General features: G+C 42.4%; 1 protein-coding gene across 2 annotated transcripts; it reads right to left on the bottom strand.

Moving 5' to 3' along the window:
- Positions 1-5,073: 5,073 nt before the first annotated feature.
- Positions 5,074-19,348, bottom strand: lhx6a (LIM homeobox 6a). 2 transcript variants are annotated; one of them, XM_008290138.1, is made up of 9 exons: positions 18,441-19,348; positions 17,455-17,526; positions 16,988-17,170; positions 14,440-14,561; positions 7,743-7,960; positions 7,246-7,346; positions 7,039-7,134; positions 6,634-6,808; positions 5,074-6,524 (listed from the first exon to the last, which is right to left on the bottom strand). In XM_008290138.1, exons 1-9 carry the CDS (start codon positions 18,516-18,518, stop codon positions 6,445-6,447), a joined length of 1,125 nt encoding a protein of 374 aa, XP_008288360.1. In that variant the 5' UTR covers positions 18,519-19,348; the 3' UTR covers positions 5,074-6,444. The 2 variants fall into 2 exon arrangements, with proteins under 2 accessions (XP_008288360.1, XP_008288359.1); XM_008290137.1 differs by having other exon boundaries at positions 7,743-7,963; positions 18,441-19,347.
- Positions 19,349-19,399: the final 51 nt, after the last annotated feature.

Genomic DNA, 19,399 nt, shown 5'->3' with positions numbered 1-19,399 from the left:
CTCAAATCATTCCCTCTGTACCGGCTGCTTGCCTTTGTTGCTATGGTGACCTAATCAGCTAACCAGAGGTGGGTGGTTGAGGAATAATTATTATTAGAGGAATGATGTATAAAGAGACACGTATGCATCCACATGTGCACCCACGAAGTTCCCCCCCTACGCATGCATGGACTCTGGTTACAGTGCGAGTATCCCAGGGTGCCCCTGATTAGTGCAGCAGTGCAGCTTCCCGTGTGGCCTGCAGCTCACGGACGTGGATGAGGTTTCTACGGAGAGGGGAGGGGAGGGGGAGGCTGATAAAGAAAAGGTTTGCATGTGTGTGTGTGTGTGTGAATGAGAGAGAGCAAACCCCTGAGGCCTGACGTGGGTTTGAGAGGCACAGCGGGGGCTCTGTCCTGCAGCCCCCCCACCCCGGCCCGGCCCGGCCCAGCACACACATACACATGTACACGGAGGGAAACCCGCTCTGATTTCCTGCTATTACGCCCCATTAAAGCAGCTGTCAGTCCAAAGCCAGATGAGAGGCTGACACAGATGAGGAAATATCTCCAGAGGTTTTTTTGAAACCAGCCCAGAGGATCTGGACTCTCAGCGGTGTTTAGCCCAGTTTAAATCTGGCCTAAACCCAGATTACAGTTTATATTTGCAGAAGGAACCAAAGGCCTCGGCCCGGCAGGAGAGCTGCACTGTTACTGCGCCATTTATATAAAAAAAATAAAAACTCTCAGAGTGACTGACATGGACAATCTTAACCCTAAAAATATTAACATGCAAATTAAGATTTTCTTCCAAAGTTTGTGGAATATAAACTCCTCTGTTTGCAATAGTGTGTCAGTCATTATCAAATCAAATGTATTCCTACTTTGCTTGTCTTATCCGTCTTTAGATAACACTTGTTACACACTTATTTTTCCCTCTTATGACTTTTGAAAGCATTAAACTTACATCTTGTAAAATCAACAGACGTATAAAACGCATACAAACAATTATAGCTTATGTTATTCATCAGAAAATATAAAACATTAAGATAAATTAGGACAAAGTGCTGAGTTGTACTGTGTTACGAAGGCAAAAAGGAATAACTGCACGATTAGGAAAGCTTCTTTAAGATAAACAGCAGATTTTTACAAGTGCAGTGTCCAAAAGCAAAACAGGTTCTCAGTTTTCAAGTCGAACTGAATAAATAAATCAAGACAATTATGCCATATATATATATTTATATGTGATTTTAATGTAGCTTCACTGCCTCCATGCTGAAGCTCACAGAGGCCCCTGTTGACCTTCACTGTAAGAACACAGCCATTTATTTATTTTGTCATGCAAACAGAAAGCGAGCAGCACTCTGGAGCTCAAATGTTTAGTTAACAGAGAATAAACTGGCAGCAATATTGATGAATCGTTGAGGTCATTATTCATTTAAAAAAAAAGAAATGGCAACAGTACCAGCTTCTCAAATATTTGCCAGTTTTCTATCATAGTAAAACCAACATGGCCGGGTTTGGGCTGCAGAGCAACAACAACTAAAGGCATCAGCGTGTATTAACTCGGGCTAAAGTAATAATTAAAGCAACTGTGATTGGACGACAGTGAGGTGCTGATTGCTTCACACACAGAAAAACTACAACAATTCACCGAAACTCCACTTTACAGCCAAATTCCATCACTGCGAACGAAAACAGCCGAGGTCCCTGTAAAAACCCTGTAATTCTGCATCAGCTCCGTCTGTCCTGTTCGCTGCCAGTTTCGCAAAAGCTGATGCTGTGGAATATTTAAAAGGCACGGAGCAGAGTGCAGCGCTGGAGGGTGAGAGAGGTGAACCCCGAGGCAGCGTTTAAATGCAGACGGGTCAGTTAAAATATTAGTTTGGTGTGGCAGAGCAAACACAAAAGTCTCCATTTTGTGAAGGAAAAAAAAAAAAAACGAGGGAAATGATTGGCAGCTGCAAGACATGCATAAATAAACAGAAATCTGTGTGTGTGTGTGTGACTGTGTGACTGTGTGTGTAAAAAAGAAGATTATGTGCTCGTAAATGTTAAATGTTTTCATATTGCACATTATAAGTATGTTTATCTGTGTGCATGTATCTGTGTTGCTGCGTAAGTTTTGAAGTTTGGATAGGAGTCACTTTCAGATCAGAAAACATGCTGACCAGGCACTCGGGGCGGTCTAATTGCTGGTCTGGAGGCCTGAGGGTTCTGGGGTGGAGGACAACTAATTGCTGGTGATTATAAACCTCAGAGCGACGGCGTGGTGTCAGGTTTTGATCAGACGAACACCAAAACTCTCTCTCTCNCACAGAGTTCTGTATGAGGGATGCAGATCTGAATACAACCCAAAGCAAAAAAAAGGATGCTTTTGACAGGGTTGTGCTACATGAAGAGGTTCAGAACAGCTTCTTATTTTGCTTTTTTGTAAATTATTTATTACTTTTGATGCAGATGCACTACCCTACAAAATCACTCTAGTCCTTCTAGAAGTAATAATTCTTTCCACATAGAGTTTTTCAAGCCATCAGATGAAAATTTCTGTATTTTTTCATGTCACAATATATGTTGCAGAAGTAAAATATCACCATTTTCCCCCCAACATCCAGCAGCCCTTAGTTTACCGACTGTTAAACCTAAATCCCAGAAATGTCCTGCTGCCCTCAGACTGCAGGAGACAACACACGGGCCACCTGTGCCCCCCCAGATAACTCAAGGTACCAATTACACGTGACTTAAATCCCCAGATAAACGCTGCCACACAATCTGAAGAGGGCAGAATTACAGCAAATATGAAAACGTCCCAATCTAATCATCATTAAGGCAGGTTGCGGATCGTGGTTAATTGAGGTCAGCGTGTTTCATGGCAACACAATGATAGGATATAGGCTTCAATAATTACCTTTTCTGCGTACAAATGCGCCACAAAGACTGGGTGCGAAATGTTTGCCATGGCAGCTGTCCTCGTGTCCGGTGCGTTCAATTGACCTCAGGTAGAAAAGGAGACACAGGCAGAGAAAGGGAGAGAGAGAGGGTGAGGCAGTAGGGGAGAGAGGGGGGGATGTTAGGCTATATACTTGAAGTGGCTGTTAGTGTTGACGCCCATCGCTGGCAATTACACACAATCAGTCCGAGAGCCGCAGACCTGCTCCTCTGTACAATGGAGCCCCACCAAGCAGTGGAACCTGGGGGTGAGGCCCCCGCGAGCCGCTCAAGTGCGTGCAGCTGCGCGCGCTCCAGAGAAAGCTCACTTCCCCTGCAATTAGCTACTCATTTCAGTTTTTAACAACGAAAAACTGGTTTATTATCAGCTCCTCTGGCAGTCTTTTGGGGTTTTAAAGGAAAAAAAAAAACAACAACCAAAAAAAAAAAGGAGAGATTGGAGTCCATTTTTGGGGAGGTTATTATTTATCGGTGTCTGAAGTGGCTCTAAGAAGTTATTTTCTGCTAATTGTCAGGCTTATCTTGCTTTGACGAATTTAAACCCGAGACCTGAATAATGGCACTTCACTGCTGCAGCCTCACACCCCAAAAAAAATGACCTGCGGTTTAATTATGCAGGTTGTTAGACGTTTAATTTAAACGCTTTAAGTGAGTTCGACCAAAAAAAAACAACAAAAAAACAGAGCTTCTTGCTTTGCTCATTTTAGGTTTGTATTTGTGTGTTTTTATTTAAGCTCAACACTTTCACTCCAGACTTTGTTTGCAGCACCATCAACAAAAATTCTCAATAATCTCCAACTGAATCTTTCTGACAGACGACTCCGAACACGAGTGGATTGTGCGGACTTGTCGGAAGGCCTGGGATGAGGTTGTTGGCGTTGATCCGGAAAAATCTGTCGTAGCCAAATCTGAAGAGAGCAGCACCAAATAAACAGCACTTTGTATTTCTAGCCATAAGACGCAGTGAGTAAAAAGCAAAAGAAGATTTTTTTTCCTTTAAATCTGTCTTCCCTCTTGCTGTACATGTGTTCTAGGAGTTGCAATGGCTGCCTTCCTGTGTGTTTACCTTCATTTCCATAATAATGTGTGTCGGTGTGTTTTAGAGAAATAGGCTAAAAGGATTTACAATCAATTTACAGGCAACACGGTATATATCGAGGCTTTCTCGCAGTTTGATTGAAGTTTTTACTTTGCTTGTTTTGATCGTGGAATCATTATATCACATACCACCCAGAAGCATTCGTTCTAAATAGGCAATCAGCTTCCAACTGGGTCAAAAGTCTAATAATATATGCTGTCCAACCCACCGTGCTATTTTGGTTTTAACCTTATTATACGACAAATTTCCATTCCCTGTAACAAAATTGACACGGCTGCAATAAATGCAAATGTAAAAGCAGAGTGGGCTGGGGTTTGTCCTACATAAATATATGTTTTGAGGGCAGTTCTGATGCAGTTTAGGAAGATTATAGGGCACAAAGGTATAGATAATATTCAAAGTATGAACCTAAAAAGTGTCAATCATAACACATATGTGAGTAAATAAAATAATATGCTGTGTTTTAAATTAAAACGGGGCATTGTTAATGAAAAGTTTCCAAGTTAAAGTCATTGTTTAAGATAAGCGATTAAAAACAAAACATAATATCTGTGCCTAACGTGCAGGTAACGTTTACAGAGCGCTGGTCTGCTGAGTGACGATCATGTTTCCTTTAATGGATCGAGCCTCTTTGACTAACTTTACGAGATGACGTTTAATAAATAAAATGAATAATGCATGAAGTCTTTTAAAGGCAAATGAAGTCCTCCTCATGATGCACACATTCACAAACCATGCACACACACACTGGGACGACACACAGATTTCAGCACAAATACACACCCACAATAAGAAAACAAAACACAAAGCCAGAAGCACAAACATGCAGTACATCATGTCAAGAAAACACACACATGGAATATGCAGCATTATTGGTTGTATTTTCATTTAAGCCTAATTTAACCGCCGTGCCCCTTTATTTCTGTGCTTTGTGCTTCGCTATTGTTAATCCTCAGAAATGACCCAAACCCACAAAAATATCACATTCTATTTTATTGCATTTTATTACACAAAACATTTATGATGCACAGTCTATCAAATAAACTTTTTTGTTTCATTTCATGTTTTTTTAACAAAACAAAACAATTTCAGAAGAGGAGGGGGGAAAAAAGTGCTTTACAGGGATTTAACCATCTCAATAAATACAAGGACATTGAGGTCTTGTTGGATCCTGTTCTTCACACAATGGCCATGGCACTAAAATACAGATGCACACTCTCTACCCCTGCCAATACACACACATACGCACGCACACGGAAACACACACACACATACGTCTTACTATGTACAAACCCAGTCTAGTTTTATATTGTCCGTATTGTACCAAAACTCCATTTTCCCAACAGGCAACCTTATAAATTATAAATTAGTGACAATACACCTGTTTGGAAATGTGAAAATATGTAACATGTCAGATTGACTAGTATGCTCATCTCAGACTTCCCTCCGTTCTGTTCACACCTGATTCTAATGTTAGAGCTGTTATTTATTAATACACGAGCTCCAATGTTGAGTTTTGTGGTTTTACTTCATGATAAACTGCAAAATCTGTTTAGCGATTTTGGAATTATACGTTGAATTTCTCCATCTGTATTTCCATTTAAAAACACCCAAATCATTGTTTAATGTATAATAATCCATTTAATTTCTATTAATAATACAAGATAAGGCACATAATGTTTTTATTCTTCAACAAAAATCGAATTCTGGATCATTTTACCATAAAATCAAAGTGGGAAGTTTCTGTTTTTTTGAGATGTCATACAGTCAAAATGTCATTCCGGGAAAAAAAAAAAAAAAATCTCAACAATCAAAGTATTTTGTTTACATTTAGGTTTCCTTCATGGTTGCTTAGAGAGAAAAGAGGGAGGAGTCTTACCTCTACTGTGGTCTAGTGTGTGTGCGCCTGGCCCTCGGGCCGCAATGACGGGTCCCCCTTTTAATTTTATCTTCAGTATTCTGACGGCACTCGAGAAGCTTCAGTCCTGCTTCCTCGGTCTGTTTGATCCCTTTAAAAACTCCCGTCACCTTCGAGCGAGAAGGCGGGCAAGAAGAGCAGAGCGACGCTGTACACGTGAAGCAAAAATGGGTCCGTCAGGTGGTGTAAAATCACAGTCTGTGAGTTCCTGCTAATGATAAACGCTTCACAATCATTTCTGAGAAACTGGCTGCAGGTGAGATATTCCTGTCCCCAGAAAGAAAAGAACACAACGACAGATGTATCTCAGTTTTTTTTGTCTCTTTTCTGTTTCCAAGTGGGCAGGGCTCCTGTAAGATTAGTCTTTTTCTCCGAGTTGACTCCTGCCTGAACCTTTCGAGTCGGGTCGGCCGCAGATGGGAGATCAAGGGTGAGGGTCCGGAGGTTAGGGGAGGGGGAGGAGGAGGAGGGGGGAGGTCGCGAGGGGTCGAGGTGAGGGACTAGCGGCTGAGGGGGAGCTGGGGCAGCGACATGGCCTGGTGAGGGAGGCTCTGAGAGGTCAGGACGGAGAACGGATGACCTGAAAAACACACACAAAAAAATTAATTAGCAAAAAACAATCCAGCTTACAAACGTCTTAGAAAAACATAACCAACAGTCACTGGAATAAGTTTAAAGCAGTCACTCACTGTCGATGTAGCCGTGCAGGGCCACCATGCGCGCTCGCTCGGGACTGCCAAAGGGGGAGTAATGCAGCTCATCGGGCAGCGACGAGGGGATCCTGGACTGAGGGTGACCTTGGGAAGCCCCACTGTGCTGGGGCGTGTGCTTTTTATGTCTTGCTCTGCAGTTTTGAAACCACACCTATGAAGATGCAATGTAACCAGACATCATGTAGCTATATTCTTGAAATTGAATTTGTTGATTTATTTCAAGATGAGAGACAAAATCTGTGAAAATATATTTGGCAATATGTCACATTTTACTGCTGACGGGTACTTTTATCCATTCATTCGTGCAGTTTGGAATCGAGAGTTAGATGTTTGCAGAGTTGAGCTATTGATTAGCAGATCAGAGAGTGTGATCTTACTGACCTGTATAACTCTCCTGCTCAGGCCGGTCATGTCGGCTAGCTTCTGTAGCGTCTGGGCATCTGGGTTGTTGTCCTGAGCAAACTGCGCCTGCATGATCTGCACAACATATCAAAATCAGCTGCAGCTCAGAACTAGTCCATTAGAGAAAGCATGGAGTACTGTATGTGGAGTTCAGGTACACGTTCACAACATAAGATGTACGATTACTTGTAGCTGTTCCGCGGTGAAGGACGTCCGCGCCCTTTTGGCCGGTTTGGGTTGACTGTCTTGTTCTGTTGGAACTGCGCCTTCTAATGTGATGCCGTTGCCTGAAAAACACGGAGATTTGAGATGCAAATCAGATGAACTGTGCGATAATTCAGAGTGGCTACAGATGTCAGGAAACACAGTTAAACCACAAGACTTGGACACTGCGTCGTAAAGGGGACTTGAGGATATTTGTTGCCTCAGCTGGGACCCAAATTTGAAAGACATGGTTGAATCCTGAGCTCCCGTAGCACGACTTGTTAATCCTGTGGGTATGAAACCACTGAGAAATACTGACTGAAGGAGCCAAATCTAATAGATATCAATAATCCAAACATTAGTATTGGTTAAAACAAGAAATAATGCCTTTCAAATATGAATATTCTGCTCTCGTGTGCACAACCTTGGACGAATCCTGTTTCTGAGAGTCACCACCAAGAACCGCTGCTGCTACTCACCGCTCTCAGCTGCTCGTTTGAGGTTCTCCACCATGGTGTCGTAGTGGATCCTGCACAAGACCTTGTCCTCCACCAAACCGAACTCCTCTCCCGTGGACAGCTGCCTCTTGCACGAGTAGCAGGCGAAGCACGCCAAGTGGTACGCATTTCCCCTGGCGCGGCGCACCCAGTCGCTGGCGTATATCTGCCGCCCACAGCGGGCACACTTAGTACCAAACCTACTGTGAGGGAGAGAAGAAGAGAAAGACAGAGGCAGGGAAGTCGGAGGGAGAAACACAATGAGGAATGAGAGCCACGTTTGAGAGAGGAAACCGTCGCCTTTTACGTCTTAGATAGCAGATAGAAAATTACACACTCCTTTTCTTTGGGACTATCTAAGTGAAATAAACTTGAAAGTAGGTGTTTTTCAACTTGAGGTTCTGGCAGAACTCAAAGGCTTCAAGGAAGAAACCTTGGAGGAGGATATGGCTTTCAGAAAAGACTCCTGAGTGCGGCTGCAAGCTGAGCCTTGAATGCAAACAAACCAACACCTGCAATTTCCTGACTGATGCATGAAGGCCCTGACATGTACACACACACACACACACACACACACACACACACACACAAAGGCCAAGGAGCGAACCGGCGCACACGTAAACCAGGGGTGGGTTTGCACACGGTGAAAGACAGACTCGGATGACATCATTCGAGATCGCCCCGCTGTAACTGATAGCAACCGTGAGGTCGGCGGCGAATAAACCCAAACCACCTGACTTACTGTTCTGGATGGGTGGTTGGTTGAAGAGGGGGGGAGTTGAGGGGCACAGAGAGAGGATGGGAGATAAATGGTCAGTAGAAAGAGAGAGGCTGGGAGTAGATTCCTCAAGAATTAGCAAAAAAAAATGAGATGAAAATGTCTAAAACAATACTTTCTGTGCTCATTTTAAACATTTCGTGGTCATTACAGACAGAACTTTAGAACATTAGGGCAAAGAAGAAAAGCAAAACAGTTGTATTTCTTCAAGGGTTAGTCTGAGAAAGTTGTTAAACCGTCAACTAATCCCATGAAAAGAGAAAATCCAGTGATGCTTTAGCCTTCACTTAACTTCCTTATCATGTCGGTGGCACTAATTCTCAAAAAAAATTAGAGCAAAAATAGTCCAAATTTGACTCAAGCAGAAGTAAATCATGCTTTTGATGGAGACTATTTTGAGGCCCGATCCAGATTTGATGTTTTACTGATTACAGCGAAAGTAAAATGACTGTTTAGCGGAACAACAATGGAGCTTCATGACCCAGAGAAATAATCCACCACAGACGATGCTCGTTAGATTGGATTGATTCATTGTTGAATTTGGGGTTTTTTATTGGATTTGTTGGAAATCCAATAAAAAGAAAAAAAAATTTATTAGACTCATCCTTCAGCTGAGATCAGGCTTTTACTGAACAAGCTGGCGATGCGGAGAATCCAAATAAGCCTCCACTTCAATGAAATATTAAACAATTTCCCGGTTTTACATGAAAAAAAGAGATTCTGGTTTAAGGAGCACATTATGGGTTTTGATAGGCGTAAAACTCTTTTGGTTTGAGACGGCTGTGGTCGGGTCAAGAGCCATCGTCGGGGTCAGCAGCTGCCAATTCTGGTGAAGGAGGCTGAGAGAAAGTGCTCCCTCATGGTGCTACATTGTCATATACAGATTTATTTTCCACTTTTACATAAATTAGAAACATTATCTTACTAATACGTGCAGCTTTTTCTTTATTACTCAACCTGAGCAGCGATAAAAACCCACAAACAAGCAGAGGTCAATAAAACCCCGGTGAGGAGAGCGAGCAGGGAAAAGAATAGACATGGAGAGGGGAGGTAAGTGACAGAGGCAGAGGGGCTGTAGTGCCGAAGGAAATGGCAAAGTAGAGAGCATCAATGGCAGAGAGAGAGCAGGAGGACGGGGGTGCAGGAGAGCAAGAGGGCTGCCAAGTGAGGGGGTTTGGCAGCGAATCAGTGCACTCGAGTCCACTCTATCTAGGATGAAAGCATGCTATAGCCCTGACATCTCACAAGCCGGTAGCCCTGCTTATGTGTGTGAGCTCGTCGGCCGCAAGCTTCACCTTCAGCTCACGTGGAGATGACTCACAGGTCATCATCGTTAGGATCAGACCATTCTGCATCTATCACATCCTAGCTTTTTTATTTTTTTACAATCGATACTGAATGAAAACAGCACATCTGATTTTTTTTTCTTTTACCAGCTGCAGTATCACAACAAACAAGCAGCATTAAAGCAGTAAAACCACCAGAACGAGTCCTCCCGCTGACCTCGGCCTCGCATGGCACCTACTGAGAGCTTGAGCTGTCGCAGATATGCTCAGCTTATAAACCAATAAAGCCATTCCAGAGACAAATCGACTCCGCGGTTCGCCGTACAGTGTGCACGCCGACTGTTATGGAGAATTCCAGCCGGTTCCTACAGTAAAGAGGAAAACATTTGCGGAGCATTGCGGCTAATCCGGCATGACAGCTTGTCAGTTTCATGCTCCGAGACAAAACCCAGAAAAGCTGCAAATCATCCCTTCTTCTTGACCCTCCTCCTCCTCCTCCTTCCTCCTTCCTCCTCTATCTTCATCCCCTCCCTCCTCCTCCTTCTTCCTCTCTGTACTTTTTTTTATTTTGTTTTGAACCAAAAACCTGATGTTTATTTTGGAGCTATGCCTATGAGGAATCCTGAACTGCCTTCTTAGCCCAGACTCCTCCTATTTGCTCCCTTTACTTTCATCACTTTATTTTTTTTTTCACATTAATTCACCTGCTGCTGAAAGAGGGGGCTCGAGGAGGTACATGTTTTTTGGATTATTTCTGATGTGCTGTGAGAATACAGTAATCTCTATTCGATTTGTCCTAAGAGAGGTGTGTGGTTTGGAGACAAGCGGTTCCTGTTGGGATTACAGTACAGGGATCTTTTTATGGACATATTATGAGGCTTTAATAGATCAACTCTGCAACAACAACTAAAAATACTCTCTCCTTTTTTATATTTCTTTGTAATAGTCGGTCTGATTTTCAGCACGATGTATCTCTGAGCTTTAACTAAGCAGCCTGTGTGTGTGTGTGTGTGTGTGTGTGTGACAGATGTCGCATTATAATTTTTAATTAATTCAGTTCTTAATAAAAACTCAAATCATTCCCTCTGTACCGGCTGCTTGCCTTTGTTGCTATGGTGACCTAATCAGCTAACCAGAGGTGGGTGGTTGAGGAATAATTATTATTAGAGGAATGATGTATAAAGAGACACGTATGCATCCACATGTGCACCCACGAAGTTCCCCCCCTACGCATGCATGGACTCTGGTTACAGTGCGAGTATCCCAGGGTGCCCCTGATTAGTGCAGCAGTGCAGCTTCCCGTGTGGCCTGCAGCTCACGGACGTGGATGAGGTTTCTACGGAGAGGGGAGGGGAGGGGGAGGCTGATAAAGAAAAGGTTTGCATGTGTGTGTGTGTGTGTGAATGAGAGAGAGCAAACCCCTGAGGCCTGACGTGGGTTTGAGAGGCACAGCGGGGGCTCTGTCCTGCAGCCCCCCCACCCCGGCCCGGCCCGGCCCAGCACACACATACACATGTACACGGAGGGAAACCCGCTCTGATTTCCTGCTATTACGCCCCATTAAAGCAGCTGTCAGTCCAAAGCCAGATGAGAGGCTGACACAGATGAGGAAATATCTCCAGAGGTTTTTTTGAAACCAGCCCAGAGGATCTGGACTCTCAGCGGTGTTTAGCCCAGTTTAAATCTGGCCTAAACCCAGATTACAGTTTATATTTGCAGAAGGAACCAAAGGCCTCGGCCCGGCAGGAGAGCTGCACTGTTACTGCGCCATTTATATAAAAAAAATAAAAACTCTCAGAGTGACTGACATGGACAATCTTAACCCTAAAAATATTAACATGCAAATTAAGATTTTCTTCCAAAGTTTGTGGAATATAAACTCCTCTGTTTGCAATAGTGTGTCAGTCATTATCAAATCAAATGTATTCCTACTTTGCTTGTCTTATCCGTCTTTAGATAACACTTGTTACACACTTATTTTTCCCTCTTATGACTTTTGAAAGCATTAAACTTACATCTTGTAAAATCAACAGACGTATAAAACGCATACAAACAATTATAGCTTATGTTATTCATCAGAAAATATAAAACATTAAGATAAATTAGGACAAAGTGCTGAGTTGTACTGTGTTACGAAGGCAAAAAGGAATAACTGCACGATTAGGAAAGCTTCTCTAAGATAAACAACTGATTTTTACAAGCGCAGTGTCCAAAAGCAAAACAGGTTCTCAGTTTTCAAGTCGAACTGAATAAATAAATCAAGACAATTATGCCATATATATATTTATATGTGATTTTAATGTAGCTTCACTGCCTCCATGCTGAAGCTCACAGAGGCCCCTGTTGACCTTCACTGTAAGAACACAGCCATTTATTTATTTTGTCATGCAAACAGAAAGCGAGCAGCACTCTGGAGCTCAAATGTTTAGTTAACAGAGAATAAACTGGCAGCAATATTGATGAATCGTTGAGGTCATTATTCATTTAAAAAAAAAGAAATGGCAACAGTACCAGCTTCTCAAATATTTGCCAGTTTTCTATCATAGTAAAACCAACATGGCCGGGTTTGGGCTGCAGAGCAACAACAACTAAAGGCATCAGCGTGTATTAACTCGGGCTAAAGTAATAATTAAAGCAACTGTGATTGGACGACAGTGAGGTGCTGATTGCTTCACACACAGAAAAACTACAACAATTCACCGAAACTCCACTTTACAGCCAAATTCCATCACTGCGAACGAAAACAGCCGAGGTCCCTGTAAAAACCCTGTAATTCTGCATCAGCTCCGTCTGTCCTGTTCGCTGCCAGTTTCGCAAAAGCTGATGCTGTGGAATATTTAAAAGGCACGGAGCAGAGTGCAGCGCTGGAGGGTGAGAGAGGTGAACCCCGAGGCAGCGTTTAAATGCAGACGGGTCAGTTAAAATATTAGTTTGGTGTGGCAGAGCAAACACAAAAGTCTCCATTTTGTGAAGGAAAAAAAAAAAAAACGAGGGAAATGATTGGCAGCTGCAAGACATGCATAAATAAACAGAAATCTGTGTGTGTGTGTGTGACTGTGTGACTGTGTGTGTAAAAAAGAAGATTATGTGCTCGTAAATGTTAAATGTTTTCATATTGCACATTATAAGTATGTTTATCTGTGTGCATGTATCTGTGTTGCTGCGTAAGTTTTGAAGTTTGGATAGGAGTCACTTTCAGATCAGAAAACATGCTGACCAGGCACTCGGGGCGGTCTAATTGCTGGTCTGGAGGCCTGAGGGTTCTGGGGTGGAGGACAACTAATTGCTGGTGATTATAAACCTCAGAGCGACGGCGTGGTGTCAGGTTTTGATCAGACGAACACCAAAACTCTCTCTCTCTCACACACACATAAACACACACACACACACACACACAGCGTTAAGCACAAATGGGCACGTGTGTCTCTGAGAGCTTCAGGCTACTGAACCGAATTTTAACTTTGCTTTAGTTGATGTGAACCCCGTTTAACCTCAGGTACCACACACACACACACACACTTTTATATCTTTGAATCACTTATTAGGACACACACACACACACACACATACACGATTGATAAAGTGTTTAAAAACCCTGAGCGACAACACTGACCACTGGACGTCTTTTGGTCTCCACGTTGCATAAATGTAAATTAAAACCTTTACTCTGAATAAAATGTAGAATTTGTATTTCTAACATATATGGTGAATTAATTTCAAATGGTAAATACATCAAATTTTTAATTTCTTATTGTTGATATTATTACATTTGATGCTCTAAAATTAAATAACATGGACTGTATTATTATATATACATTGATGAGGTTGGTGCTCTTGCTAACAGATCCAGGCCTTTAACAGAGTTTAAAAGGAATAGAATAGAAAATACTACAATAAATTTAAGGGCATTTTTCCCGCTCTGTTGGTTCGATGTTCAGGGTACATTTTTTGTATTGTTTGCCCATAAGGAGCGACTAAACTCAGATTGGAACACACTTAAACTGGAATTTCCAATGATTTTTCTCTCCATCTGATAGCGCAGCTCTTCCAGCTGTGTGTGTGATAAGAGAGCACCACCTTTAACTCAGCACACACAAATACTGAAACACTTATTTTGGCCAAATATGCCATTTAAAAAACAGATATGATCTCAAAATAGTCTAGAACCTCACCTCCAAACAGCACTTTTTAAGCTTTTATTTTTTTTTAGAGCCAATTTTCCCAGACTGTAGTGGTGCTGCAGATTCTTTGTGTGTGTGTGTGTGTGTGTGTGTGTGTGTGTGTGTGTGTGTGTGTGTGTGTGTGTGGTATGTGTGTGTGTGTCTTTTTGTCTGGTGTCTGGAGATGCTGTGTTGTGGATAGCCATAACAAAACTGCAGATCTTTCAGCTCTTCACTGTAGGTACAGACTTCTATTTTGTTACACACTTTCAGTTTTTTTGAAAAGACCTTTTCAGGAACACATGAGGCAGCCCACATGCTTTGCACAGTGTGTGTGTGTGTGTGTGTGTGTGTGAGAGAGAGAGAGAGAGAGAGAGAGAGAGAGAGAGAGAGAGCTCCGTGTTTCCAGAGAGAGGACGTGTTATTTTGAAAGCAGCGCCGCAGACTTACCCTACCTGAAATAATCCATTTTACAGAAGATCTCTTTGTTCTTGATGTAGCAGCTGCTGTGTTGACGCAGCGACGTCCTGCACACTGAGCACTCCAGACAGCGCACGTGCCAGATCAGGTTGTTCACCTGCAAACACACACCAACCGTGACACACACACACACACACGCACACACACACCGATTAACAAAAACACGCACCGCTTTATGGACTCACAGAGTAGCCCTGCGTTGATAAACGGCGGTGGAGTTATTTTTAATTACCGCCGATATTATGTAGTAAATTAGCTCTGTGTGGTGCGCATGCGCACTTCGGCTAATTTCCTCAAAAGAGAAAGCAAGGCCGATAAAGTTGCTCTTTTCTTTTCTTGTTTACACTCACCGCCACTTTATTTGGCACACTTGTGAAATATTATTATATGTAGTTTCTACGTTCTGACTTTTATTTGACATTTTATTTTATACGTATATAAAAAAAAATAGCAATAAACACAATAAAGTTATAATAGAGGCAGCAGTGGGCATCTGTGGAGGCATGGTGGGTAAAATGTTAGGAATACGCTGGACAGCTGTGACCTAAATACTACATATAAAGTACAATTATCCCTTTTTAACAGCCTCAACACAAAATAAAAATGCAGAAGATTCGTAAAAGTAGAATTCATGGCGAAGCTGCTGGATTGGATTGGGTTGGATTTCGCAGGTGTACCTAATAAAGTGACCGCTGAGTGTTTATTGACTTTATATTCCTCTTTTTAAAACTATTTTTACTTTTAAAATAGTTCTGACAAAAACACCTCACAGAGATGTTCAACAATATGCTTCTAGTTATAAATAACACTGGAATAGGTTTGCGTACAATTTCGTTGTACACGTACAATGATAAATAAAGATATTCTATTCTATTCGTCTTTAAGTGATTTAGATGTTTTATGTTTTTTTTTTTTAATTTTGTAATATTGAAAAAAATAGTAGAGGGTTTTTTCCCCTTACAAACCGTCTCATATTTAATTAAATTATTCTTATCAGATTCAGATTCGTTTTTTTAAGCCCTCTAATCAGATTATCACACTGAGAACACCGGATGTCAGCGAGTCCTGTCTGGGCCTTAGCTGCTATTTTCTAAACCTGTCTGCAGTACTTTTCGTTTAACAACAGTTAAAAACTTTTATTAAAACTAAATAAATAAGAATAATAAAATCGTTGTCAGGCGTGAGGGAATAAACGACCAGTCCTCAAACTGTTGAAATCCGCTGGAGCTCACAGCAGAGCTTCCTGAATGCATTTAACAGGCTGTGATTTAAAATCTGTTTCCTAACTGAGAGTAATTATTTACGGTCAGAGGAATTATGTGTTTTGTTCGGTAGGGAAAAGAAAACACACCCAAATAAAACCGTTTGTGTTCACAATAAAATACATCCTTTATGAATAAATGCATTTTAAAATGATGTCAGTTTGGTCTTTTAAGAAAAACGAAATTTATTATCACAGTGTTCTCAGATGTTCAGGAATTATTTAACTGGATTTTTTTTTCTCCAAGCATGTTAGTATTTATTGTTTTTACAGCAGCAAACGAATTAAAATGGTTGCACACAAGAAATGTTATTATTTAAAGTATAAAACACATTTAACCTGCTAATAGTTCACGAAAAAAAATATTAGGCGTTCTGTTATTTTTTAAATTATTTTAGTCGTTTGTATATTTTTTTTAAAAAAATGTAATAAATGTGATAACAGAAAATCTGTACAGTTGCAGATGATACCCCCCTGTAGACTCGGGCCACAAAAGTACAATTTTTTTTCATTAATTTAAATTAAAAATTAAAAAATATTTTCAAGCTTAAATCGCGTCAGGACAGCAAATCCCATCAGGGCTCGCTGGCTGTGTTTTCACTCTGCAGCCTGAGAACAAAGTGCAGTCAGACAACACACTGATGATCTTCACACTTCCGGACCAAACACACACGTTTGCGCGCGACAAAAGGACTGTTTTGATTGGGAGCACGCGAGCGCACGCGACAAGACAAGAAGCGAAACATCCCTGTTGAGTCTGCGCCCTGAGAAAACACACGCACACACGGGCGCTTCACTCCTGAGCCTTTACGCACGTTTGACGCCGGAGATCAGTCACGTTTTGCATCTAAAATCTGATTTATTTCGATATTTTTTGTGCCACAACTACAAAAATAATTCTAACACTGAACTCTGAGGTGCATATTTAGGTTTGTTTCCTGCATATTGTACGATAAATTATTTCTTATTCGGTTTGAGGTTTAATTTGTGCCAAATATTTCTTCAGATCGCGTCCTTTAATATGAACATCGCCTTGACTTGTGCAGACCTTTTCAGTTCAAACCCACAGCAGGCCCGTTTAATCCACAGCACAGGGTCAACATGGCAGCCTCCTGCTCCGGTTCGTCTCGTGTTGACAAGCTGTCGCCGGTAACACCCGCGTTTTTATTTTTAAAAATAAAAATAAAATAACAGTGCAAACAAACAAGCACGACGCCCCCAGAAGAAGAAGAAAAATAAATCATCCCTCCTCGACCTCTCACCTTGAGCAAGTATCTGTCCAGGATCTCCAGACCGCAGCTGGCGCACAGGTTCTTCCCGGTGGACGGAACCGAGCTGGTGGTGGAGGTCGGCGAGCACACGGAGGGAGTGGACGGAGTGCTGGGAGACGAGCGAGTGTCCTCCCGCTCCATGTTGGACCGCTGGGACTCTCCGTCCGAGTGAGACTGCAAGAGGGACACCAAGCACAGCTGAGTAACACACAAACACTGTGATGCCCTCCACCAGCACCACCAGCACCACCAGCACGGTGCCAGTTTGCAGATGTCGCCATTTTTTTTCATCATGTGTTCTATTGAAATGCCCACAAAAATGTCAAAATGATCTTTTCTCTGCACATGGCGTGGATGCGCAAAGGCCAAACGGTCAACCAGTGCGCGTAATTTGCGCACCGATTGATCCAAACATATTGAGTAAAAAGAGAAGCATAAAGAGGCAGTAAGGCTCTCACCATTGGTGTGTGTTTAGAGTCCACACTGCAGCGCGAGGCTCCCGGTGTACTCTGATGCTCGGTAGAGATCACCTACAAGAAAACGGTCAGTGAGCGGCACGTCTTCATCACTTTGCCCGGCTCATCCTCAGCTGAAACATCCTTTCGGAGACATTTGCAGACAAGCTCTTGAAGGGCTACTCCCTATATAAAGTCGTCCTGACAATAAAAGCCCCGGTTAAAGCTGTTAAAAGGGGGCCCCCGCAACAAAAGGCACATTTTAATGAAGCTATTTCAATTTGGATTGATTTTTCCCTGCCCTTAACCCATGCCTCTCACAATAATAGTATTTTCTCCGCAATCCAGGACACGAGAGTTGGAGGAGGAGGAGGGTGGAGGGTGGAGGGGGGGTAGAGAAGAAAAAACTACCTGTAATTACAAATAGCTTGAAACGCTGCGGATAAGAGGGACCCGGAGTGTCAATTTCAACTGTCAATCAGAGGAAGGCAACGGGTCACCCAAAGAATTGCAAATTTGATTTTTAATGGCTGTAATTAAAATCTAATTCTCTTCAGGCGAATTGGCAGCGCTCGAGAGGCTCGCGGACCGCAAATCACGCTATTCATAACAGAGGGGCGCGTGCCTCTTCACGGCGGCTGGCGCGTGCAGCTGATCTCAGTACACAAGTCCGTGATTCTGGTGACATCACAGGGACACACAACAAAAACTCACGACGCGACGCTGCGGGCTGCGAGGAAAATGCGCATTTTCGCGGCCCCCAAACGACACACACACATTCACACACACATACTGTGGATCCGTTCTAGGAAGAAGATCAAACAAAACCGGTAAATCATGTCACATTATTGCATCATTAGATCACCGGAGGACGTCATCACATCACATCTCATTCAGACAGTAAAGGCCCCAAAAAAAGCGGCGCGCGAGTCCGATCTGAAAATCACTTTTACGCACAAAAGATGAAGCCGTTTCCAAAGTGTCAGTACCTGCTTCGTTGGGATTCCTTCGGACAGAATCTTATTTCCCTCTGAGAGAGGGGACAAAACTTCATTTTTCCAGTACATGAACCCCTGGATGTCTCACAGCGTACAGTGTCTCCAAGCTCGGTGGCTGCAGGGATCAGGGGAAGAGTCGGCGATGTGCGTAAAAACTTGTACCATCCGTACCATGCATGGATTCTGGTGTTGTTAACCGGCGCACAGTTTGAGTTTTTAACGCAACAACAACAAAAAAAGTTTTAAAAACGTTGCGCGACAATCTGACGCAACAACAACAAAAAAAAGTTTTAGGAAGCTATGCAGAGACGAGGAGTTGCCCGCTGCTCCTCAGAGAGCCTTTTTTAGAGCAGAAAGATTTCTTCCTTTTCCCCCCTCTCTCTTTTTCTCTCCACTTTTGAGCAGGAAGTTAATCAAATTGAGGGGTTGGCAGCTTTTAACTCCAAAGGCTGCGGAGGTTCAGGAGAGACTGCAGGGCTGCAAAAAGAAAAAAAAGAAAAAAGGAAAAAAAAGAAAAGAAAAAAGAAAGAGCGAAGCAGAGCAGCGGAGAACCGGAGTGTCTCTGCAGAGCTGTAGTGAAAGTTTGTGGGGCTCTCTGGCCTGCCTTATAGTTAAAGAAGGGGGAGGGCGAGGACAGAGTTTCATATGCGTGAGAAGGCTGGACGCACTTTGGAACAGTTATGACAGAAACTTACTCAGGCTCTGCTGGTTTGATATCTCAGACATTTATAGGAGCAGCAGCCAGAGAGAAGGAGAAAAAAAAACAAAACAATAAAAACAACAAATGTAAATTATAGCTGTTTACATAATCGGCATTTATTTGCTCCTGGAAATATTCAGCTTGACTGTAGAGGCAGCCATTAACGCACATGTTTGCGCATGTAAATAAACCTCTTTTTTTAATTTTAATTTTTAAATAAACTGATTTAACTGTTTTTACGAGAAAAAAA

This window comes from Stegastes partitus, unplaced genomic scaffold, assembly GCF_000690725.1.
Source record: "Stegastes partitus isolate 25-593 unplaced genomic scaffold, Stegastes_partitus-1.0.2 Scaffold656, whole genome shotgun sequence".
Lineage (NCBI taxonomy): Eukaryota > Metazoa > Chordata > Actinopteri > Pomacentridae > Stegastes > Stegastes partitus.
Note: the sequence above shows the minus strand (reverse complement) of the source record. Positions and strands in the feature narration are given on the sequence as shown.